The following is a 27,189-nucleotide window of genomic DNA, read 5'->3' as shown; positions in this document are numbered from 1 at the left end:
TTTTAGAGGGAGAGACTATCAAATTAGTCTTGTTGGACTAATTAAGTATTGTTGGATCCATTAATTGCCAAACACTGTTCACAAGCCTATGAATCATTTACTTTATTCTTTTTTGCTTCCTCTTAAATTTTCTATAATTTGGTATGGAAATTTTTTCTTAGGTTACTATAGGCTAGGACAGCTTAAATACCATCATATTTAGAGGTTAATCCTAAAATTATAATAAGTTTCAAATTACCATATTGAAAAGCAAATAATACCAAAAATTTAGTTTAATTTGACTTTATTATCTGATTTTAGAACTCTTTACTACATAGAGTGCCAATATTCATTCACTCAGTGCTTTAGGAATAAATAAGTTATTTTTGTTGACATAAAATAATTAAGAGTAAAAATTATTTCAATGCAGATAATCTAGGCATTAATGTATATTCACAAATATTTTGTAAATAACAAGATGAGAAAATATATTTTATTTAAAATTAACTGCTAAATTCATATAGTAACCTGTGAACTTGTTTAGCAGTATTATTAGGTCCCTTTGGAAAAGGTTCATTTCAAGGCCTAGGGAGTTTTTTTTCCTGATCTTGGCCCCTCTTCTTCCTCCCACAGAAATAGGTTTGACGCAGTTGTAGAATCTTAGGCATCTAGGCATCTTTTTTTCTACCCGAGAGTCCAGTAAATATACATATGCTTATTTCTTAAAGAATCAGATTTATGTACAAATGTTTTTTAATCTAGAACAATTAAATACTTGATGAAAATTTGTGTTTAAATTGTCTCCAGTAGATTTTTTTCAAACTCTTTTGAAAATATAATGGAACTTATAATGCCTTTGTTATGTCTGGGTGGTAGTTACCTAGTGGTTTAAAATTTTCTACTTTAAAATGCAGTTGCAGAAATTTTATTCACCAGCATTCCTTTTAGAAAGGAATTATTATTTGTGAAGGTGCATGGGGTACAACCTAAAATGCCTAGGAGAAGTATTATAGAAGGAACTATTCTTTGCAATACAATGAGAACTTTTAAGACCAGAGAAAGGGGACAAGGGAAAACGTAGAGCTTAATGGTAGTGGAGCCGGCAAATGGCAGAATGCACACTTTGTAACATGAGTCTTCTGTCACCAAAATCTTAAAAGTTTTCTCTAATAAAATTGAGTTGGAGGAGTGTGTGCGTGTGGGGGGTGGGCGGGGGGGGGGGGGGTGGTTTCGGTGGATTGAGGAGGAGGAACTGGTGGTGCAATTAGGTTTTGGGGTCTAGCGTGAGGTGGGGCAGGAGTGCAGTTTCTGAGAATTCAGTTGTCTGGAAGCAGAGAGAAATGTAAGGAAAGATGCCCTAGGACAGGTCAGAGAAAGATTTTTGAACTTTCACAAGACTGCAATTATGGTTTAGGTTAAGTTTAAACAGGTGTCTGGTTCTGAGTCTGGGTAATCCAGGAATCTGTTATGATCAAGAAAAAACAAAAGTAAAAAATAATAATACTATTGAAAAATCCAGTAACTTTTATATCTTGGCATTCCCAGTCTTTTTCTTCAGCTAACCATTGCTGTCTATATTCTTTTCTGTCACCATTCTGTATCCTATTAGTATTTTAGTGTTTTCTTTTTTGTTAATCCTCACGTAAGGATATTTTCCATTGATTTTTAGGGAGAGTGAAAGGGAGGGGGAAAGACACACAGAACACATCAGTTGGTTGTCTCCCGCACCAGGGCCAGGGATTGAGCCTGCAACCGAGGTATATGTTCTTGCCTCCAACCAGGCACCCTTCAGTCCATAGGCTGACGCTCTATCCACTGAGCCAAACCGGCCAGGGCTTAATCAGGTTGATCTTAATCATCTTCAAAATGATTGTATTTTTTGTAAATATTTAAAAGAACCTTTTCTATTCCAGTCTTACTTGTTTAACAACCAAATATAGTGTTTGGGGATTGAGTTTGTAGGAAAGGCGTGTGTGTGTGTGTGTGTGTGTGTGTGTGTGTGTGTGTGTGTGTGTATGTGTGTGTGTGTGTTAGACATCTGGGTTTGAATCCTCCTGACTTTACCACTGACTTTTTGTTTGATCTTGAATGAGTTATAATAATTTTGATAAAAATAGGTATAATAAATTAAGCTATACTGAGAATTATAAGAAATAATGTACTTTATATGTAAAGTATGTGTTATTTATGTAATTTGTATGCAGCATATTAATATGCAGAATATACTAATTAGTCCTGTGGTTTTTGACAGAATCTCACAGTGGAAATACTTTTAAATAACTAAAAATTTTGAAAAACAATTTAAAATAACTTGAAAAGCAGTTTTTTTGGGGGGGGAGGTGAGAATAACTCACCCAGTATTATTTTGGCATATTTGTCTCATCTTTTATATATGTTGTCTAATTTTAGAAAGTAAGGGAAGCCATAATACTTTTAAGATTTTTAGAAAAAAAATATTAAACCCCATTTAGTAATTTTGTTGATAATGTGTAGGTAGGGTTAGTAATGAAGAATGATTTTCCCAAGTAGAGTTTGAAGAACCTGGAAGTTTCATCTTTATGAAGTTGGTACCTAAGGAGTAAAATAGAGTGTAGAGAAGCCCAGTTGTTATTTTTTGTATGCATTCCAAAGGTTTCCAGAATGAAGGCTCTTAATCTGTTGAAGTTATATACAAATTTTGTTTGTATGTATATTTTTCTGGGAAGAGAATCCATGAATTCTGATCATCAAAGGGACTTTTGACTCAAAAAATTAAGAACACCTTCACTAGAGTAAAACTTCGTAAAGTTCATTACATCTTTTTAAAGTGGCTTCACAGCATTTCATATATCTTGTTTTCTTAAGTATTAAATACTTAATAATACCTAAATTTTATTTCTTTTTTAGTATATAGTTTTTTTTCCCATTTTGCTGCAGCTCTAGGACTAGAGTTACCATTTTAAAAAGTACATGATGATGAAGAAAAAAAATAAAAAGGTACATAATGACATAAATGTTACTATTTAATTTTCAAACCTTCCTTTCTTCCTAAGTGAATTCTATCATTTATACCATGGTAGAGAAGGAATCTAGTATTTTGTACTACTGGATGTATATGTCAGTTTCATTTATTATAATCTCTGTACCTATACCTCTCCACTTATTAGATGCTTCAACTCTGAATTGGGTTTCAACTCTGAGGAAATTAGGTGAATAAAAAGAGAGAAAAGGCATGTCTATTTTGTTTCAGGGTTCAAGTCTGTTCAGATGAAAATTTAAATGTTCATTCTACCAGGAAGTTTCTTTGTTATGTAACTTGCATTAAATTTTGAGAACCTATAATGCTTGCCTTTTTCCCCTCTCTCAATCAGAATAGATAGTAAGACCCAGGCAAAACTCCAGTATTTGATATCTATAAAAGAAGTTTGAGGGGATGATTCTTGTCACTTGGAAGAGCCCTTCTATGGAAAGCTGCACCTTTGACTATTCTATATTAATTCTATACAAGTGCCTTTTTTTTTTACACACAGGGCCACATAATTGGTTTTCCTAATGTTCCTTAAAGAAACCTTTGAAGGAAGTAGGTGAACATGGGTTTTTGTTGTGAATTACAAATATATTCATAAGGCTATAGATCTGTAGCTACATATATACTGTTATCACAAAGGAGTTCTGAAATATAGCCTAATTAAGAATACAATGTTTGCTGTCATAGGCAGAAAATACAACCTTTTAGCTGGGAAAATAACTGTGTTGAATTCGCTAAAAAGATCAGTGTCATCTAGATAGTTTTTAAATCATAACTTTGTTTTAAAAGGGGAGGTGGATGAATCCAGTTGATAATCTGCTGGGTCCTGTGAGTTCAAGGAAATGGCTGAAGCTTATAAAACATCTTTCCCCTTCTTTTTTATTGCTCTCTTCAAATTTTCTCATGTCCATCCTAATTGCATTTTTAAAAAGGATTAAACTTTTAAACTAAATATTCTGACAGTGTTTCATTTTTATCTTAAATATAATTTGCATTTCTTAAAACTGCATTTTCCACTTTATTTTTTCCCCCTCTCAGTGTCTATATTAAACTAAGAATTAAGATAACCTTCACTAGCCTGTTAACACTTCTCCCACTTTTGTTTGACACAAGAATTTTATCTAATATTGGGCTCATGCTGTGTTAGTGCCATAGTGTATGTATTCTGTACTGTTTCAAACAGGAAAAATGAATTTAACTACAAAAATAGTGTGCCATCTTGTGGAGGATAATGCAATCAGCACAGTCTGTTTTACCATTAAAAATCAGAGTAAGATAGATAATTACATTCGGGCTCTTAAAATAAAAAGCCTGCTTCTTTGTGAAAATGGTGTGAAGACACTGATGTGTTAACATCTCTACTATATTTTTAGTGTACATAAGATAACGTAGACTAGTACTCCTGGCACTAGGTAGCTGTAGGGTTTATTCAGTACTGCTACCTAAAAGACCTGTACCAAAGAATATGGTTGAATTTTAGTTTTATGGTCTAAGTAATGAGAGATTTATTGATTGGTTGATGATTGAATCATTTATAGTCTCTTAGAATGAAATTGGTTTAAAATTTTGAACATATGCTGTTATTGGTCAGTTTAAATCCAATTCCTTTCTTTCATTGGCTCCTCATTTTCAGTCAGTCCCATATGCTGCAAGTTGTGATCTGACCATGCTAAATCTGCCTAAAATCTTCTGTAGCTACTCCAAAGTCTATGGCGTCAAGTTCTTAGTTTGTTTCTATATTTTCATTTAAACCCTTCCATGTTCTGGCCACTGCCTGTCTTTTTAACCTCATTACCTTCTGTGTTCTTCTTTTAAATTGAACTGTGCACTTATTCATTACACAGTTTTTACCACTTTGCATTCATTAGTTAAGTCTCACAGTTGCTTTACGAGATAGGGACTGGATGCCACTTTATAGATGAGGAAACCTGTGGTTAAGGAACTTGGTGGGGATCACACAGCTACAAATCTGTTTAAGACCTGTCTGACATAAGAGTCCATGTCTTTTAAAACACTTTTTGTGTTTTTCTGTCTCTGTACCTTTATTTTTTTACTCTGCTGAAATGTCCTCTCTTTTGTCCCCCATTCTGTCAACAAAGCCACCTTGTGATGCAAATACCAGTGTTACCATGAAACTTTTCTGATGGCACTTATCTACCCTGCAATCATGATGATTTATGTACTTGTTTTAAAAATACGTTTTTATTGATTTTTTTTTTTTTTACAGCGAGAGAAAGAGAGAGGGAGAGGGAACAAGATAAACATTGATATGAGAGGGAAACATTGATTGGTTGCCTCCCCTACTTGCCTCAATTGGGGATTGAACGAGCAACCTGGGTATGCGCCCTGACCAGGAATTGAACTGGCAACCTTTCAGTGCATTGGATGACGCTCAGTCAACTGAGCCACACCAGCCAGGGCTATATACTTATTTTATATTGTTGATTTGAGTGTAAGCTCCTGGAGGATAGGGACTCTTTTTTTAAAAATCTTTACTGTTGAGAGTATTACAGATGTCCCTTTTTTTTCCCCCATTGCTCCCTTCCACCTGGTTCCCACCTCATCTCAGGCCTTCACCACCCTATTGTCTGTGTCCATAGGTAATACATATATGCATATAAGATCTTTGGTTAATCTCTTCTCGCCTCTCTCCCCCACCCCTATCTCCTTCCCTCTGAGATTCATTAGTCTGTTCCATGTTTCCATGCCTCTGATTCATTAGTTTGTTTTGTCTATTATAGTGCTTGTTTGTTTATTTTGTTTCTTAGATTCAACTGCTGATAGATACATATTTATTGCTATTTTATTCATATATTTTATTTTTTTCTTCCTAAAGAATACCCTTTAACATTTCATATAATACTGATTTGGTGGTGATAAACTCCTTTATTTTTTTTGTTTTGTTTGGAAAGCACTTTATTGTTGATTTAATTCTTGGAATCCTCTACTCTACTGTCAATTCCTTGTATTCTTCAATTCTAAATGATAGCTTTGCTCAGTAGAGTACCTTGGTTGTAGGTCCTTGCTTTTCATTATTTTGAATATTTCTTGCCACTCCCTTCTGGCCTGCAATGTTTCTGTTCAGAAATCAGCTGACAGTCATATGGGCTCTCCCTTGTAGGTAACTAACTGCTTTTCTCTTGTTGCTTTTAAGGTTCTCTCTTTGTCTTTAACCCTTGGCATTTTAATTATGATGCCTGGGCGTCTTTGGGTTCCTCTTGTTTGGGACTCTCTGGGCTTCCTGGTCTATTTCTTTCACCAGGTAGGGGAAGTTTTCTGTCATTATTTCTTTAAATAGCTTTTCAATATCTTGCTTTCTCTCGTCTCCAACCCCATAATGTAAATATTGGTATGCTTGAAGTTGTCCCAGAGGCTCCTTACTATCTTCATGTTTTGGGGTTATTTTCTATTTCATTTTGTTCTTCTGATTGGGTGTTTTTTTGCTTTCTCATATTCCAAATCGTTGATTTAATTCTTGGAATCCTCTATTCTACTGTTGATTCCCTGTAAATTATTCTTTATTTCAGTTAGTGTATGCTTAATTTCTGACTGGTCCTTTTTCATGTTTTTAACATTCTCACTAAGATCCTCGAAAGTCTCACTAAAACCCTTGATGCTCTCATTAAGTCCCCTGAAGCTCTCATTAAGATCCTTGAAGCTCTCATTAAGATTCTTGACTAATCTTATAACCATTGTTTTGAACTCTATATCCAGTATTTTGCTTGCTTTCATTTCTTTCATTTTTAACATGTCTCTGCATTTTGGCTGCTTCCCTGTGTTTATTTCTATGTATTAGGTAGAGCTGTTATGTCTCCTGGAATTGGTAGAGTGGCCTTTGTATTAGGGGTTCTGTAGGGCCCAGTGGCTCAGTCTCCCCAGTCACCTGAGCTGGGCACTCTAGGTGTGCCCCTGTGTGGGCTGTGTGTACAGTCTTGTAGTCGAGACTTGATTGCCATTGGTGTCGCTAGGAGGAATTTGCTGTGAGGACCAGCTGTGTCTACAATAAAAGAGCTGCTTGCTGTGCAGGAGACACGCCTTGGAGCAGGACTTGCTTCATTTGGGCTTTGGTGCTCACTGAGTCTGCCCCTGTTGCTTGTGGATGCATAGAGTTGTAATATAGTATGGTCTGAAGCTGTCCATCGGGTGCACTGACTCTGAGGCCTCCCAGGAGGTGCAAAGTCAGGTACTGCCTAAGGCCACTAGCAGGAGCTACAGTGACATCTGCAGATGGCTACTACTTGTATTGGGCTTAGAAGTGCCTGGGTGAGGCCCAGCTATGAAGCAAGGCGTCCTGGTGTTCGTGCCGGGTCTTGGACTTTTTATTAATTGGTTTGGGGCATGGTGATGCCAGCTGCTGCTTGTTTAAGAGTTTTTAGCAATGTCTGAAGCCTGAGCCAGGACAGACCATTTATGGAAAAGCAGTTGCAAACAACTTGGTTGGGGCTGCAAATTGGATTGGGTGGGGTCTCAGGGAATCACCAGGGTGGAGAGAACAGTGTGGGCCAAGCTGATGGAAACTCAGATATGACTGCTAGTCAGCTCTGTGATGGGGGAGGTCCCACAGGAACAGTGACCCCTGGGAGCACCCCTGTGGGAGAAAGCTGCACCCAAGTTCCTGTTCCTATGCCATACAGTCCAATTTCTCCCCATATGTACCTGGATTCCCCTAAAGCTGCTGTCCTGTACTGGAGCTCAGAGGAAGCAAGATCATGTAAATTCTTGCATGGGCCCTTTAAGAGGAACACCTGGGTCTCCAGCAGCCTTTATGTCACTCAGCCACAATCCCTGCTGGTTTTTACAGCCTGAAGTTATAGGGACTCTGGAACCCTAGGCTGGGGGTCTGGTGAGCAGCTGGGATCCTCGCTTCCTTGGATATATCCCTCCCGATTAAAAAAACGCAGCATGTGGGTGTTGGACTAGCTCAGTCTATGTCTCTGCTCCTCCTACCAGTCTCAATGTGCTTTCTTCTTTGCTTCTCTAGTTGTAGGACTTCCATTCAGCTAGATTTCAGGTGGTTCTGAATGATGGTTCTGTATTTTAGTTATAGTTTTGATGTGGTTCTGGGAGGCGGTGAGTATAGGTGTTTACCTAAACTGCCATCTTAGTTCCTTCCCTTGTCTTTTTTTTTTTTTTTAATTATTCTCTAATGTACTTTGCCAATTCAGATTAGTATTAAAAAAAATATTGACCAGACATGCCTCTGAGTGCTGGGAGAAATGGATAACTTCTATAGCCTGTTCTCCTTTAAGAAAAAATAAAAAGAGAGGGCTGCTGCTTAAGGACGATTGTACTGTCCCAGGGATGTACATGAATTGTTGTATAATTTTTAAGCTTGAGAATGGACATTCAGTAAACCAAACTATCCTGTAGCAAATAATGTTTTTTTCTACTTTCTTAACTTCTCACTACAGTTCTCCAATTATTTCTATACTTTTTTAAAAGTTTCTTATATGCCGAACCGGTTTGGCTCAGTGGATAGAGCGTCGGCCTGCAGACTGAGGGGTCCCAGGTTCGATTCCGGTCAAGGGCATGTACCTTGGTTGCGGGCACATCCCCAGTGGGGGGCGTGCAGGAGGTAGCTGATCGATCTCTCTCATCGATGTTTCTAACTCTCTATCCCTCTCCCTTCTTCTCTGTAAAAAATCAATAAAATATATTTTTTTAAAAAAGTTTCTTATATTATTTATCCATTAAATAATACTTTGCTGCCATTTGTTTCTAGATAATATCTCATCTCTGAATGATTTGAATTAAATAATTAGATGATTTAATTAAATTTTTGTTATGCGTCATTCAGGTATGTCAAAAGGTCCTGTTTCTCTCTGATTTATTCAATTTTACTATTAAACTTCAACTGGGACCACAAAGTATTCATGGACAAGAATGACATCTTGGATTAATTCCATTGGGATGCGTGCTCTGTGCCAGATTTTATTTTGCTCAGCTATCAATGAGGCTGTTGTGGAAATGTGGGTTTTCTTTGCTGTGAGAATTTATGCGTACAAAGAGACCTGCTTTCAGAAAGAACATTGAGAACCCAGAGTCCAAGAGGGAGGGTTATTAAAGTTAATGAACCAGGATAACCTTATCCAGAGGGTGCCAGAAACACTATAAAACAAAAGGTCAATTGCTATTGCTATTTTAGTTATATACCCCCACCCTCTCTAGGCTTCAGAGTTTTAACAGGGTTTTAACTGCCTTTACAGTGAGGCCTTGGCAAATAATTTTTAAGCCAGATCAAAATTCTTTAATTTTTTTCCTGTAAAATTCTATGTATCTGGGCATTACTGTGTGCCATTTCGGAAACAGAATGTTACTTAACTAATGGGAATGGATTGTTGTAGTTCTGATATAGTAGTTCACATTTGTACAGAGCCAAAGTGTTCCAGGTACTGAGTTAGACATGGAATCAGGCACAAGTATTTTTTATTTCTGTGCGTTTTAAAGGTAGAAATGCTATTCATACTTGACAGCCTTCAGAATGTTTTCATGAACTTGTATCTGAAGAACTTCACAACACTGAGAGTTTTGTAAATAAAAAAAGTAATAACCAGTGAGGTTAAGTGACCTTTCACTGAGCACTAGAACTCAGTCCTATTCCAGTGGTCTATTCTTGTCCAGAAGTATTGTTTTGATTTCCCAAGATTCTTAGGGCATAGAATGGGATGTTTCACTTAGAAAATTCACTTAGAGTTTGAAATTATATGACAATATGGCAAAAACCTCTTAGAAGAGAGCCCAACTCTATGAATGGCAAGACACTTCTTAAACGGTATTACAATATTTCCAAGTGCACTTTGAATTATATCCCTTTATGGTGGGCATAACTTAGATGGCAGTCTCTTCATATATATGACTAGGGCATGTCAGTTAAGAGAGTAGATGGCTTTACAGTTTTCCTGTGATGTCTAATTAAATTTATAAAAAATAATTGCTGGGCTTGTATAACCATTAGACATAAGACATTTATTTACAAAGGGGGGGAAGTATTTGAAGAAAGGAAAGGCACTCTTATTATATAAAAAGAATGGGATAATACACATTGTTATGTATAAAGATTTTCATTTTTCACTGAGCAAGAAATCAGTTTTGTCACAGGGATAAAGTCTATGGATATAATAGGTATTTCAGAGTTAGAAGATACCAAATTCTCAAGATACCTACAAATGACTGAAAGGTGCACTTATGAGGAGTTAAAAGCTACCACAGTATATATGTAAAAATTTCCCCAATTTTCCATGGGAATACCAAGGCCATATGCATCACTTTATTCTTAAGATATCTAACTTTAACTTCCGGCTAATTATTGTTTTTGGTGTTAACATTAGAGAGAAAACAGTTTTAATGGGATTTTTTTCCAGAAATAACTAGATGTCTTTATGTTATATTTTACATTATATATTTCTTTGGTATTTTTTTTTCTTTCTCTTTTTTCTCTTTGCAGTCTGAAGCTGCATTATTAAGAAGGTGGTAAATGTAAATTTTTCGTGGGCTAACACAGAAACTCCTATACTGGCTGAATATCAGATTCACCATGGATACTTTAAAAATACAGATTCTTTTTTACCTACTAAATACCTTTGGAAGCAGAATCTTAGGGAATTCCTCCTCATTGTCTGTATTTTTATAAATCTCTCAAAATAGTGGTTCTACAGCAGCTTTTCCACATACTCATGTTTAGGAAACACTAGTCTAGAAATATTTTGGAATGCTACCAGTTTAAAAATTTTAAGTTTATGTAGATGTACCTTTTTAAATGGTTTTAGAGACAACTGGGTAAGTCTGGATGCCTAGACTTATATTTTGTCCTTAAATATATCATTTCACACATATTTTTCTAATTTTCATAGAGACCGTTTATTTGTTTGGTGGCTGGGATGGAACACAAGATCTTGCTGACTTCTGGGCGTACAGTGTGAAGGAGAACCAGTGGACATGTATCTCTAGAGACACTGAGAAAGAGGCAAGTTCTCACACTTTTCATCCATTGGTATTGCAGTAGGGGTGCGGGTGTACACTTCTTTTTTTCTGGATAATTTGTATTCTTTTCTAATATCTATCAGCAGTGATAGCAGAAGAATTTGTGGTGAACAAGTTTGGCTTAAGTACTTTTACATTCCAGCTTCTATACATGGTTCTTCAACTACTTGTACATGAACAAATCTGTCTTACAGAATTACAAAGCAGTGGTTACCTGATACTAGAGGCATGGTGCACAAATTCGTGCATGGGTGGGGTCCCTTGGCCTGGCTGGCAATCGAGGCCGTCTCGCCCAGTCTGGGGGGAGGGACTGCAGGACATTGGCCAGCTGGGGGGAGGGACCGTGGGAGGTTGGCCAGCCATGGCAGGTTGGCTGTGGGAGCACACTGACCACCAGTGGGCAGCTCCTATGTTGAACATGTGCCCCCTGGTGGTCATTGTGTGTCATAGCTACCAGTCATTTGGTCCTTTGGTCGCTTAGGCTTTTGTGTATATATACTAGAGGTCTGGTGCACAAAATTCGTGCACAGGGGTTGGGGGGTGGCGGGGTTGTCCCTCAACCTGGCCTGCACTCTCTCCAATCTGGGACATCCCTCTCACAATCCAGGACTGCTGGCTCCTAACCGCTCGCCTACCTGCCTGCCTGATTGCCCCTAACCGCTTCTGTCTGCCAGCCTGATCGCCCCCAACTGCCCTCCCCTGCTGGCCCGATCACCCACAACTGCCCTCCTCTGCCACAACCTGCCTCTTCCGCCAGGACTGGCCGCCTCTGCACCGCGCAGAGCTGCAGGACTCCCAGGCCTCATGGTGCAGAGCGGCCACCGTGCCCCCCTCCGCTGTGCACGTGGCCATCTTGTGGCAGCCATCTTGTGACAACATTGTGCGAGGGCGTCGTGCAAAGGTGTGACGCCACCTAGGCTTTTATTATATAGGATTATTATATATGATAGATCATTTAGTTTTTACTACTTTCCTGGGAATGTAACTATGTAACTATCTTGATTTTTCATGTTCCTGTCACCTCTACTCTTATTTCAAGCATTCATCTTATTTTGAGTTCTGAAAATTGTGCTTTGGATGGCTTCACTATCTCACTATTTTGGCCCCTTACTATTTAACAACTATCAGTTTTACTAATGAAACATTTTATTTTTACCTAAAATTGCATGTATATATTTGTGCCTGCTGATATATGTATCCACCAAGCATTTCAGTAGTGAATAAGATGGCTTGATTTATGGCTTTGAATTAAATAAGTACATAATTATACACAGGTATAAAGCAAAAGTTAATTCATTTTTCCCCAAATCTTTTTTTTAATGTTTTTATTTATTTTAGAAAGAGGGAAAAAGAGAGGGATAGAGACATAGGAGCATCGATGAGAGAGAAACATCTATCTGCTGCCTTCTGCATGTCCCCTACTGGGGATAGAGCCCACAACCCTGGCATGTGCCCTAACCAGGAATCTATCTGGTGATCTCTTGGATCAGGGAGCAATGCTCAACCACTGAACCAGACTTGCTGGGCTCAAATCTTTATAGAACTTTTTATTGTACCCTATGTCTAAGATGTTTCAGATTATGAGGTTAAAAATAAACTAACAAAACAGTAGGAGCTGCAAGTGAAAAGTGGGAGAAAAAGACCTAATTTAAAACCCACTGATTTTCATGTAAGAAGGCCATTTCAAAAAGATCTAATACTATGTCTTTAATCCTAGGACACTGGATTCTTGCGTACTCATGTGTTCCCTGGGTTAATAATTTAATTAATCATTCTTTCCAAAGGTATTTTAAAATTCCGATTTGTATTTATTATCTCTGTAAAAGTATATAAAAATGGCCTTTGTTTTCAATATTAAAGTACCATTTTCTGAAATGATATTTCTATCCTCAACAAAAATAGACACCTAAAAAAATACCTTTCTTCTCTTCAACTATTTTATTATTTATTTTTATTTTTTTGGTATAGCAAAGGTGGAAATTTATTGAAGTACAAGTACAGATTCCCACCTGGAGAAAGGGAAAGAATCTCACAGCACAGACTCCCAAGTGGGAAGGGGGAAAGAGTCCCCTATTTTATTATTTTAAATTTATCTTTATTGTTGAAAGTATTACAGATGTCCCTCTTCTCGCCCCACCCCAAAATCCCCTCCATTCCACAACTGCCCCTCCCAGGCCTTTACCACACTATTGTCTGTGATCGTGGGCTATGAATATCGTATATAATAAAACCTAATATGCAAATTGACTGAACAGCAGAATGACTGGTCGATATGCTGCGCACTGACCATCAGGGGGCAGATGCTCAACCCAGGAACTGCCCGCAGGCCCCATGGTGGGTGCCAGTGGCCCTCCCTCCCCCCAATCGCCCAACCAGTCGTCCCACAGATCGGTCCTGATCGCCAGCCAGGCCTAGGGATCCTACCCATGCACGGATTTCGTGCACCGAGCTTCTAGTATATGCATATAAGTTCTCTGGTTAATCTCTTCCCCCTCCCCGCCCCACTTCCTTCTGAGATTCATCAGTCTGTTCTATGCCTCTATGTCTCTGGATCTATTTTGTTCATCACTTTATTTTGGTCATTAGATTCCACGTATGAGTGAGATCATGTGATACTTATCTTTCTCTGACTGGCTTATTTCTCTTAGCGTAATATTCTCCAGGTCACTCCATGCTGCCTTAATGGGTAAGAGAGCCTTTTTTTTTACAGCTGCACAGTATTCCATGGTGAAATGTACCACAGCTTTATTATCCACTCATCTACTGATGGGCACTTTGGCTATTTCCAGATCTTAGGTATTATAAATTGCGCTGCTATGAACATAGGGATGCATATATTCTTTCTGATTGGTGTTTTGTGTTTCTTAGGATATATTCCCAGAAGTGAGATCACTGGATCAAATGGGAGTTCGATTTTTAATTTTTTGAGGAAACTCCATACTCTTTTCCACAGTGGCTGCACCAGTCTGCATTCCCACAAACAGTATATTAGGGTTCCCTTCTCTCCACATCCTCGCCAGCACTTGTCATTTGTTGATTTGTTGATGATAGCCATTCTGACAAGTGTTAGGTAGATACCTCATTGCTGTTTTAATACATATCTCTCAGATTATTAGTGACTTTGAGCATTTTTCCATGTCTCTTGGCCTTCTGTATGTCTACTTTAAAGAAGTGTCTATTTAGGTCCTTTGCCCATTTTTCAATTGGGTTGTTTGTCTTCCTTAAGTTGTATGAGTTCCTTATATATTTTGGAAATTAACCTCATATCAGATGTATCATTGGCAAATATGTGCTCCCATGCAGTGGACTCCCGTTTCATTTTGTTGATGGCTTCTTTTGCTTTGCAGAAGCTTTTTATTTTGGTGGAATCCCATTTGTTTATTTTCTCCTTAGTTTCCCTTGCCGTAGGAGATGTATCGGTAAACATATTGCTATGAGAGATGTCTGAGATTTTGCTGCCTATGGTTTCTTCTAAGATTTTTATCTTCAACTATTTTAAATGCAGGTTGATTGCATTTGTAATTACTCTTGCAATAAATCTGGAATTTATTCAGAAAATCTTCTTTTTCATAGAGTGCATCTAATTAATGCCTAAATTCTAGTAGTTCTAGCACTCAGTATTACATTTCACATGTCTTTTCCTCTCTGTCTTCTTGGTATTAATTCCAACTTTATACTTTCTTTCTTAAAATTTTTACCTCTATTGTTGACTCCAGATCTATTTTCCATTTATTAGCACAGTCTTTAGAAAACATATTGGGCCATGTGACACTGCTCAAACCCCATGGTTAGCTTCAATCCATTTCAGTTATCTATTACATTCTATTTCATTTTGAACTTTACAAAACTTCAGTGGCAAATAATAATAAGCATTATTTTACTCAAAAGTTTACAGATTGGCTGGGTCATTTTTTTGGTTTTGGCTGGGCTCACTAATGTGTTGGGACTTAGCTGGCTGTCAGCTAGTGCGGGATAGCTTCAGCTGGGACTATTTGGCTCTGTTCTAAGTCATTGCTTACCTTCCTATTGGCTAGCTGGGGACTTGTTCTCATGTCTGGGGTAGGTCTGCAAGAGGAATGAGGTGGACATGAATATGCCACCAAATTTACTGTTGTCCCATTGGCCAAAGAAAGTCATGTGACCAAGCCCAGAGTCACTGTGAGGTGAGGGGTACTATCAAAGGGTATAGATACAGGGAAGTTGGAATAACAACAACAATAATCAGAATGATAAAGCAATTTATCTACCTCGCTTTTTTTTTTAATATTTTTTTTATTGATTTTTTACAGAGAAGAAGGAAGAGGGACAGAGAGTTAGAAACATCGATGAGAGAGATCGATCAGCTGCCTCCTGCACGCCCCTACTGGGGATGTGCCCGCAACCAAGGTACATGCCCTTGACCGGAATCGAACCTGGGACCCTTGAGTCCGCAGGCCGATGCTCTATCCACTGAGCCAAACCGGTTCGGCTCTACCTCGCTTTTGTTTGTATTTTTTGCTTAGAGTAAAAACTTCAAATTTCTCACCAGGATTTGGTCACCATTTCTAGCCTCATCTCCTGACTTAGTGTGCTAGCCATACCTATAGTTTCTGGAATTACTTGACTTTCTCATCTGTGTCCTTTGGCAATAGTTTTTTTTTCTGTTTGGAATTAACAGAGGGTTGTCCTCCCATGCACCCTGCTTTTACCTTCCTCTGTGTATTGTTCGTGTCTTCTCCGTGCAGAATTAACAGCTTTTTTTTTTCTTCTTTATGTGCTCATTTAATGCCTTATATTCTTTGAATGGGTTATTATAATGATTGTTTGCATTCCTGTGTTCCTACCCAGACTCTGAATTCCTTAAGGCATAAATCATATACTTACTCTTTAGTGAGTAATTAGGTAATATTAATTAAATGAAAAGTTAATACTGGAGAAAAGAAAGGAAATGATAAATACAAAATTCAGGAGAGTGACTGTTTGGCAGGACAAGGAGTTGGTTTACACAGGATTTCAAAGGTAATATTTTTTATTTTTGAAGCTGGGCATGGTTATTATTTTTATACCATTTATATGTTACAAATAATATTTAGAATGCAATTTATAATTATTTAAAACATACACTGGAAAAATAGATTATTTTGACAAGACTACTGTTTCTGTTATTTTGAAGTCAATAGATTTACTAGTAAGTGGTGACCTAGTGCTGGAGTTTGGATTTATTATAGTTCATTGCTTTCTTGTAGACACCAAAAAAACTTTGGTTGATCTGTGAATTAAATGGTATTATATGGCTCTAGCATAAATACTTATTCCTTCCAAAATTGAAGTTAATATTTCATTACCTATTTTTATTTTCTATACCAGTGTGTACAACGTTATTGTTTGATGATACCCCAGGGCATGTGTTTTCAAAGTATGATATACAATTAAAAAGCAAAATTAATTTAATTTACTTAAATATGTACCTAATAATATTTAAGAGATTGAAAGAATGGGATGGCCCAGCTTTTAAAAAGAATAATTATTTTAAATGTGCAAATTGATATGCAAGTAAGTTTTTATAGGTTCAAGATATTTTTGTTTAGTTTTGCATATTAATAAATCTCTTTAATGTATTACTTAGTGTAAGACAGCTAGATTCTCATATGTGCTGCTGCACTTAGTCTCTGTGACATAGTGTTTTGTGTGGAATATATGAAGAAAATTGGATTTCACATAGATATGTCTTTGGAGAGGAGAGTAGTATTTTAATGGCCTTTTGAGATAATTGCATATGACCCTTTTTTATCTCATCCCAAATTAACAAGTGGTTATTTCTTAAAGGTAATTGCATTATAGACTCTGAAGCCATATCAATTAACATTTTATTTTCTGCTACATTGACCTATCTTGCTCTTTGAATAGACCTTTAATCCATGGTGCTTTTTACTCATGTGTTTGAAAAATATTGGTTCCCTGAGTTAACATATCTTCCAATTGTTGACATTTTATTATACAACTAGAGGCCCAGTGCACAAACTCGTGCACTGGTGGGGTCCCTCAGCCTGGCCTGTGGGATCAGGCCAAAACCAGATCTATGACACCCCCCGAGGCATCCCGGATTGTGAGAGGGCTCAGGCCAGGCTGAGGGACCTCACCGGTGCACGATCAGGGCCGGGGAGGGATGTAGGAGGGCTCCAGGGTGTGTCCGGCCTGTGTCGCTAAGTCCAGATCGGCCAGACCCCAGCAACAAGCTAACCTACTGGTTGGAGCGTCTACCCGCTGGTGGTGAGTGCACATCATAGCGACTGGTCGACTGGTTGACTGTCTGCCCCCTGGTGGTCAGTGCATGTCATAGCGACTGGTCAATCAGTCGACTGTCCCATGGTGGTCAGTGCATGTCATAGCGAGCAGTTGAGCGGTCTTAGCATATCATTAGCATATTACGCTTTGATTGGTTGAACAGACGACCAGACACTTAGCATATTAGGCTTTTAATATATAGGATATCCAAAAATGATACATTTGTTAATATCACTATCAAGTCATTAGAAAAGTCTTTAGAATAGTGAGGAAGTGTCAAGATCACATTGGTGGGTAGGAGTTTTCAAAATTTTTAATTTTTGCTCAATTTAAAAATGTGCATTTTATCACTGGCAACTAATTTTGTGAGTTATTTTCCTTCAAAATGACATACTTTATTTATTTATTTTTAATGTCGGGCATATCATAATGTCTGAATAACAATACTTGGGTTGTTAGTTTTCTTTCCAATAAATGCAGTGTTACATGGGAAAGTAGCTAAGTCAGCTTGCATCTCAATCACATAGGTGCTTTTTCTTGAGATAACCATTATGCATCAAGAAGCATTGTTTTATAGTTTTCTAAATCTCTTTAGTGTTTGGCTTAATAGAAGGCAGCTGGATTCATATCCACTTCTGCATTCAATATATTGCTATATCAAAAGTCATGTAGCCTCTGAAAAACTTCACCTACATTCATAAGAGAATAAGAGTGAAAAGATAAATTTTATCTTAGTATTATGAAAATAACATTGATTTTGTGGACTCCCTGAAGTGTTTTTAAGACTTCAGACTGCACTGAGAATAGCTGCTTTAATTTAATCCACAATCCCTATTCAAAGGTAGACAATCATCCCAATAATTTCTTTAGTAATGTCCTCTATAGGTGTCCCACTGTCAGCCCAACCCCTATCCCTGACCTAGAACTCAGTTCATAATCATGCATTGCATTTCAATGTCATGTTTCTTTAGTCACCTTCAGTCTGGAATAGTTCCTTAACCTTTTCTTGACCTTGACATTTTTGGAATACAAAGAAGTTATTTTGTAGAGTGACCCTCAATTGGGTTTGTCTATTTTCTTAAGATTGCAATTAGGTTAGACATCTTTAGCAGGAATACCGTGTAGATGACATTGGGTCTTCCTTAGTGTATTTTATCAAGAGATTTGTCTGATATTAGCTTTGATCAGTTGGTCAAGGAAGGTGCCTCCGGATGTTTCCATTCTATAATTAATAAATAAATTTTGAGATTATGAAAATATCCTGTTACTCATTTTAGCATCCATTGATGAAACTGTTGAAGCTTTCCCAAAGTGGTTGTACCATTTTATATTCTTGCCAAAAATGTTTGAGAGTTGTTGTTGTTCCCTATCTTCTTCCCCATTGATCTTCGTCAAAATCAGTTGGTCATATAAGTATATGTCTCTTTTTGGACACTCTATTTTGCTCCATTATCTTTTGGTCTGTTCATAAACCAATATGGTACTCCTTAAGGCCAGGTAATGTAGGACCTCTTTATTCTTTTTTAAAAATTATTCAGATTCTTCTAGGTCCTTTACATTTGCATATAAATTTTAGAAGAGTGTCCATTTTTAAAACTGTTGGGATTATTGGGAATGTAATGAATCTATAAAGCAATTTGGAAAGAATTGCTGTCTTATTAATAGTCTTGGAATCTATGAACATAGTTAAATCTCCATTTATTTCAATCTTCTCTAATATCTCAGCATTCTTAGAATTTTCATGTTAGAGGTCTTGGATATTTTTTTTATTAAATTGATCCCAGTATATTTTGATTTTTCATGCTATTTTAAATGGAACTTCAAAATTTTTTATTAGCAAACAAGCTGCTAATATAGAGAAGTAAATAGTTTTTTTTAACTTTGCCTTTGTATCTCTTACTTTTCTAAATCCACTTCTAAGTTTCTTTGTTGATTTCTTTGAATGTTTTCATCAAATAGTCATGTCATCTATGAATAGGAATCGTTTTACCTTTTTTCCATTCTCTTTTTCTATCATAACTTTCTATTTTATTTTTTAAACTAATGCCTTATTGCACTGACTTGGACTTCCAGTATAATGTTAAATAGAAGAGGTGAGGCTAGATATCTTTATCTTGTTTCAGATCCTAGCAGGATCTGTATTTCACCATTAAGTGAAAATTAGATTCTGGATTTTTATACATTACTTATTAGATTAAGGAAGTTTCTATTCCTAGTTTGCTGTGAGTTTTTCCTCATGAATATGCTGAGAAAAAATGCTTTTTCTATATGTATTGATACAATCATGTTTTTCCCTTTAATTCCGTTAATGTGATGAATTAATTTGATTGCTTTTCAAATATAAAATCAACTTTGCATTTCTGAGATAAACCCTTTAGTTACAAAATATCTTTTTTGTGTCTTGCTGCATTCTGTTTGATAATATTTTGTTAAAAATTAGTTTTGTGTCTCTGTACTAACTGCCTGTATATTATTTCTCTTCCTCCTCCTTTGTAATATTGTTACTTGGTTTCAGTGTTATATTGTCCTCATAAAGTAAATTAGGAATGGAATACAGTACAGATTTAAAATGGAAGTTATTTTTCCTTTTCTGAAAAATTTTGTGTAAATTTGGTATTATTTTTTCTTAAAGTGTTTGATAAAATTTACCAGTGTAAATATATAGGACTAGTGCTCTTTGTAGGAAGACTTTAAATTATAAATGCAGTTTTTCAATAGACATAATGATTTCAGATTTTTTTCTTTTATCTTGTGTCAATTTTGGTAAGTAATTTTCAAGGACTATGTCTATTTTATCTACTTTGTCAGATTTTACTTGTTTTTTATATTAGGCCCTTATTTCTTTTTAATTTGTAGTGAACTTGTAGTGATATTTCTGTTTTCATTTATAATATTGGCAATTTGTATTTTCTTTTCCTTTTTAAAAAATTAGTCTTCAAATGGTTTATAATTCTATTAATCTTTCAAAGAACCAAGTTTGTTGGTTTTTTTCTGTTTCCTATTCTATTTATTCCTATTATCTTATTTTTTTTAAACTTAGGTTATAATTGCTCAACATTTTAATAGCATTCTTGCTAATTAAGATGAAGCAAGAAGTTGTTACTCTCCTAATAAAATTTCACATTCTAGGAAGTATGGCATTGATTTATTCGTTATATATTACCCCATCTTTGTTTTTGAGATTATTTCATTATACAAGAAATTCTTTCTCAAAACTTTTCACCTTATCTATTGAAGATTTTTCTTGATAAAAATCTTTAAATATAAGTTTTAGGATAATAATTAGTATGAATACTAAAATGCAGATTTATTTATTTAAGTATATTTTTATTGATTTCAGAGAGGAAGGGAGAGAGTGAGAGAGATAGATGAGAGAGAATCATTGATGGGCTGCCTCCTGCACGCCCTACACTGGGGATCGAGCCTACAACCTGGGTATGTGCCCTGACTGGGAATTGAACCGTGAGCTCCTGGTTCATAGGTCGACATTCAACCACTGACCAACACCAGCCAGGCTAAAATGCAGATTTAAATAAACTTAATATATGGGTTAAAAACATTAATGTCAAACTTTTCTTTATGCTGACTACCTTTATTACTTCAAGTAATCTAAATAATGCTAGATTACTCTTCCTATAGTATCACTTATTTATTTTATTTCCTGCTCTAGAAACTTACAATAGTTATTTATTGCTTACAAGATTTTATCTAGTCTCCTCTGTCAGTCACATTCACCAAGCTTCTTATTTCTGCCTTATACTTCAACTCTTTTGTTTCTGCAGCAGGAATTCTACATCTCAGTCATAACCATACACATTGTAGTAAGTGTATTTTTGCTTTTGTTTCTCTTCTGGAAAAAAAAATCTGGAATAGTGGAAAGAACATAGTTTTTACTTTGGTTGTCCTGGGGCTTAGATTCTCTATCTTACTTTCTAGTTTTGTGACTGTGGACAAATTACTTAGACTCTATGAAATGATGATATTTCCTTATAGAGTTGTTATGTAGATTAAATGAAATATACACACACACATAGTAATAATATAGACAGAATTTAGGAGATATTTAATAAATATTAGTTCTGGTTTCTTTTCCATCTTTTAACTAATTCAATCCTGCCCAATTGAAGGTGTTTTTTTTTTCGCCTCATGAACTCTACTTTTAGTTTGTACTATAATAATTTTTACCTTTTATTCAGTCCTGTGATACAAATTATCTCAACTAATTGATTTTTTTTGTAATATACTGTTCTTCCTATTTCCCCCTAGTTGTGTTATTTATTCAGTCAGGAAAGTCACTTTTTTTTTTTTTTTTTTAAATATATTTTATTGATTTTTTACAGAGAGGAAGGGAAGGGAGAGAGATAGAGAGTTAGAAACATCGATGAGAGAGAAACATCGATCAGCTGCCTCCTGCACATCTCCCACTGGGGATGTGCCCGCAACCCAGGTACATGCCCTTGACCGGAATCGAACCCGGGACCCTTGAGTCCGCAGGCCGACGCTCTATCCACTGAGCCAAACCGGTTTCCGCCAGGAAAGTCACTTTTATATAATATAAAGGGTAGATGGAAAAGTCAAAGACTTGGATTCTCATTCTGCTTCTCTCACTAGTGTACTAGCTTTCAGGAGGATGCCTCTTATCTTTTGGCTTTTAGTTCCTGTCTTTAAAAGGGATAATTAAACTAGAGATTTTATAAAGGGTCCTTTTAGTTATGAAATTCAGTGATTCTAGATATTCTTGGAATGCCTATCTGTGCTAGATTCTGGTGAGAAATTCTGATGAGAAATATTTTAAAGGACTAAATGTGTCTTTAAGTAGATCAACACATAATAGAGAATTAAACTGTGCACAAATGACTAAAATGCAATGGAGTATGTAATAGAAGCCATATAAGTGTTATGAACAGAATGCCATAGGGTACAGAATAGATCATCTCATCTTTCCTGGTGGATTTTAAGCATTTCTAAGGAAAGATTTTTATCTCCTACTACTTCTTTTGCTTTTCTTGAGAGATTTAAGCCTAGTGTTGGAGTTATATTAGCTGACTTGCTATGAGTTTCTGAACAAAGCTTGTAATGAAAGTCAACAAAAAGAGGCATTTAATTTTATTTGGTTATTCTTTTAATTTCTTCCTTTTTTTTTCTCTCTATAGAATGGTCCCAGTGCCAGATCATGTCATAAAATGTGCATTGACATTCAACGAAGGCAAATCTACACATTGGGCCGTTATTTGGATTCCTCTGTGAGGAACAGCAAATCTCTGAAAAGTGACTTTTATCGTTATGACATTGACACTAACACATGGATGTTACTCAGTGAGGATACTGCTGCTGATGGAGGGCCGAAATTGGTGTTTGATCATCAGGTTTGGTGCACAGATAAATATATGGTAGAATTAATTAGTGCTTGGTAACTTTCTGTTAGCGTTTATGTCACATGTTATGCTTAATAATCTAAATTATCTCTTAGATTTCTATTACAAATACCTATGACAGAAAATAAAAATAACTTGTGCCAGTAGTTGTAAAGTTATCCTTTAAAATTTTTTTCTCTTATATAGGGCAGGAAAAATACTAAGATCTCAGAACACAAATGTTAATTTATAAAAACTTTAGATAGTAGATGGAGCAGTACATATTAGGAAAAACAAATTTAGTTGTATAAAAAATATCTAGGAATCATAACAATAACAGTTTTCCCTTTTAAAACTTCTTATTCTACATTCCTGGAAGAAATTTTAAATTACTTATAATGAATTCAAGAATTTGAAATCTAGAGCTTTTCTTCCAATTTGTGTGAAATATATTTACCTTTGCATATAATCACAAACATTATAAAACAGATAGAAATTTGACATAAACTAGATGAAATTTAAAATCAGCACCAATAAAAAATCATATAATGATATTGTAGACAAGACTACACATAGCAATATTGTAAGCCATTTTAATATTAATATATTAATATGCATGTAAGTCTCATCATCTCCATCAGTGTCATTATCATTTTTTTCTATATTTGAATATGTACTCCATGTCAATCAGTTCAGTATAGTTCAGTACCTCAAACAAAACAGTAACCACTTTGAATTCTGTAGGCAGTTTTATTTGATTCAAACCATGTCCAAAGATTTTTTTGGAGTGTGGGGGAGAGAAAACTTTCAAAAAATCTTTAACACTATAATGATGAACATAGCATTGTCTAGTACTTGAGAAATAGGAGATGGTGCTATAATTATGATCTAATCTAGTTTAAACCTAGCTTATCTCCTATCTTATGTGAGTTAAAACCAAGTCTTCATTTATTGTTTATTACATATTTTTGTTAATTACTTATTTTAAAAGTATTCTTATGCTATATTTATATTAACAATTAGTTGTTATAGGAGAATGGTAAGGAAAAGAGGAATGGGTTATATGCCTATCAAGTAAGTGGTGGGTGGAAAATCAAAAACATTAGTCCTCAAGTATTCCCCAGATTGAATTTGGAACTTCTGCTGGCTCTACATAACTGAGCTTTGCAAAGCTTTGCACTTCCCTGTGACATCTTCAGTGTTTTCATGTGGAAAATAAGAGCTCCAAAAAAAGTTTGGCTGGTTCTGATCTCTTAAAAACAAAACATCAACAGATAACATTTGGAGGGAAACAATTTATTTTCTTGCTTTCAACTGGTTACAAATTTCTTTTACAAAAGATGTTTATGTCTTTATTTTTACAAGTTGAAAAAAGAATAGCTTAGGGATAGTCTAAGTACAAATATATTGTCCTTATGTATGGTCTTTGATTCTCTTGACTTTGATAAAATAAAATGTTCCTTGGAAGCTAGGTTCTGTTAAATGTTTGGTTTTCAACTGATTCGATGTTATAACAGAACACCAGGTGTGAAGAAACGAGGATTTCAGTGCTAATTAGGCTAATAACGAGCTCTGTGACCTTTTGTAATCTGTATAAGCCTCTAGTTTCTATTTTGTTTCATGTAAATAAAGCTATAAGTTGGAACTTCAAAATTACTTAGGGCGTTCATGACACTTTAAGATTTGACACTTAACGCTCAAGAATGTGAGAAAGCTAGAGGCATGAAAATGCTTTAAAAAGTTACTTTGCAATTTTGAATTTAACAGTTAATAAATTTAAAGCTTTGAATTTATTAAGAACATAGTGGCAGCTTAGTTCTGAAGCTTTCGATGTTGTTGCTTTGTGTGATTTTCAGGAACAATGAGAGCCAAACCAAAAAAAAAAAAAAAGATTAAAAAAACAAACACAAGTCACATATTCAGCAAAACCAGGAGCCAAAGAAAACCCACAGCTCCCAATTTCTTGTAAGTTTAGCCAAAAATAACTGAAATATTCAGAACCTGTATTAAAGCTGACAGTAATGTAACAGGGGAGAACTGGGAATGTAGAGGGAGCCTAGCAGAGGTACATCTTAGCAGGGCAGCCTCTGGGGGAGTTAGTGAGATAACATGTGCAAAGAACCCAGAATGGCCCAGAAAGGGAGATGTCAGAAAGCACCATCTTCTAAAAGTATGGGAAACAACGTGACAAGTGTGAACAGTGCTCCTTTTGCAATATCTAGTGAAGGAACTGGAGGACCTTAAGTCTTGAGATAGAAACAGTCCCCCCCGCCCCCACACACACACACATACAGATGAGGGTTCATAGAGTTTAAGAAAGACAGGGCTTCACAGATGGACTACATTTTGAAGAAGCCATTTAATTCAGTAGCAACAGAAGAGGGAGTCCTTAAGCAAGAACATTACCCTTTCATAGGAACCTTCTGTTATCTGGCCCAGGGAAATTCAACAAATTTAAATATGAACATTTAAAAAGTTTAAAACACAGAATTTTGAGAGAGGTACTCTAAAGAAAATTAATAAAAAGAAGACCAGCAAAACTTTCCTTCACACAATAGCAGATGAAAATTATATATCAGTATCCGAACAGATAAATGATTTAATGAAGCTTGAAACTTTGAAGAAAACTACAAAGCATAAATTCAGTTGTGCAGATGAGATGACCAAATAAGAGGAGCAGGTGAAACGAGACCTGGTAAAATTCAGGAAAGAAACTGAAGAAAATATAGTAGCATTTTCAGAAATGAAAACTAATCTACATAGAGCATAATGAAGAATAGGTAAGGGTTATATAGTATAGAAATAAGAAGAGCAGGTAATATAGAAATAAAGATTAAGAAAAGAATTAGTCAGAAAATTATAGAGAAGACAGGCAAAAATAAGCCAACATACATATAATTGGAGACATTAACTACAGAAACCAAAATAATGGAACAACAAATATTTATAATAAATTTCAAGAAGTCTTTCCTGAACAAAGAATACTATTTCACATTTCAAAAGGGTGTGTTATAATCAGAAAGGAAAAATGTTGACCTATGCATTCAATTCTAAGACATATGTTAGTAACAGTGCATTTCAAATATAAAGAAGCCATTTAGGGGGAAACTAGGCAAAATGATCAAGTCACCCTATAAGAGGAATAAAATGAGACTGGTATCAGATTTCTCTACAGCTACATTCAGGAAACATTAGAGCAGCATCTAGAAGGTAGGAAAAGACAATGCGAGTCAAGGATTTTATATCTAGAGAAACTGTCTATCAAGTATGACCACCTTTTGAAGGAATTACTAGAAAAAGGAATATGAGCTAGCCAAGAATTGGCAGGAGAAACTTTAGTCAATGATTGGAGATCTCAGCTCATTGACATTCTCCTTGGGTCAGTGTGGATCATTGGCAGGCTGAACACATACTTTTACTGTTCTCCTGCCCATATCCTATGAAATGACAATAGAATACATTAGTAATAGCGTTGATAACAAAAAAGAATGTCCTTTGGGAACTTAAAAATATGTGGGGGGGGGGGGGCGCGAAGCGGGGGAGAATTCCTTTAAGGTAGAAAGCAGATAGGACCAGATCCAACCAGAAGAAACTGGAGCCTGTAAGATTACAGCCACAAAGTTTATAGAGCTGCAGCAAACATTAGATGATCAGTGGGGGACTGAACAGCAAAGCATTCTTCAGTTTGAGTAGCACTTAACTGTGATATTGTCCATGGGTCAAGTGTTGAGTGTGGGCATTGGAGCTGGAAAGGTAGAGCAATACTCCCAAGGGCAGCTGAAGAGCAGCTGAGGAACCCTTCACAATATCACATCTCATTTCTCCCCACCCAGTCCCTTTAGGCCGGCTAGTGTATATGTAGCAGGCAAATGACTAGTGATTCTCAGATATAAAGAGGACTAGAACAACCAAGAAAAATCCATATATTTTAATGTAATTAATACCATAAGATGGGTGCTGAAGTCAGCAAATTAAGAATTAACAAAGAAAAACAATAGTATAAACTAAAGAAGTCTTTAGGGCAAGCTTAAGTGTTATTTTTAGAGCAATTCAGGCAACTATTGCATTCATAAAAGACATCTAGAAAAGTTACAAATTAAAGGTTTTTTAAAATCTCAGCAAATTATTTGAAAAGCAGAATGGACACACTCACCTCAAAATGGTTACTAAATTAATGAACTGAAATTATGAGAGAAAAGTTAAGAAACAGAGAGAAGGTCCTGAAGTTCCAATATTATCTAATAGGAGTTCTAGAAGAAGAGAATGCTGGCCAAAACAAACTCAAGGTAAAAATGAAGAAAACTCTTAAAGATGAAGAAAGACAGTTTGCAGAATGAAGGGAACACCAAGTGCAGTTCAGGATGAATGAAAAAGCATATCCCTGCCTAGATACTTCCTTAATGAAATTTCATAACCAAGGATTAAGAGAAAATTCTAAAAGCCTCAGAGAGAAAACTGGTTACCTTTGTAGGCAGACAACTGAGAACAAGCACATCAAAATTAAATATCCTCCAAAGGAAAGAGAAAATCCCTTTGTAGCCGTATGAAGTAGAATTTAGGGGCTAGATAACCATAGGAAACCTGATAACAGAGATTGGCCAAAAT

General features: G+C 36.0%; 1 protein-coding gene across 6 annotated transcripts in view; it reads left to right on the top strand.

Moving 5' to 3' along the window:
• Positions 1-27,189, top strand: part of MKLN1 (muskelin 1) — a 301,088-nt gene that overhangs the window by 221,863 nt on the left and 52,036 nt on the right. For all 6 annotated transcript variants that reach the window (XM_023753515.1, XM_006088336.3, XM_023753519.1 and 3 more), the window contains 2 exons: positions 10,837-10,949; positions 22,384-22,596. In XM_023753515.1, the coding sequence (XP_023609283.1) occupies positions 10,837-10,949; positions 22,384-22,596 (326 nt within the window). The remainder of the gene's footprint in view (positions 1-10,836; positions 10,950-22,383; positions 22,597-27,189) is intronic.

This window comes from Myotis lucifugus, unplaced genomic scaffold (genome assembly GCF_000147115.1).
Source record: "Myotis lucifugus unplaced genomic scaffold, Myoluc2.0 scaffold_46, whole genome shotgun sequence".
Taxonomy (NCBI): domain Eukaryota; kingdom Metazoa; phylum Chordata; class Mammalia; order Chiroptera; family Vespertilionidae; genus Myotis; species Myotis lucifugus.
The sequence above is the reverse complement of the archived record's forward strand: the minus strand, read 5'-3'. Positions and strand labels throughout refer to the sequence as shown.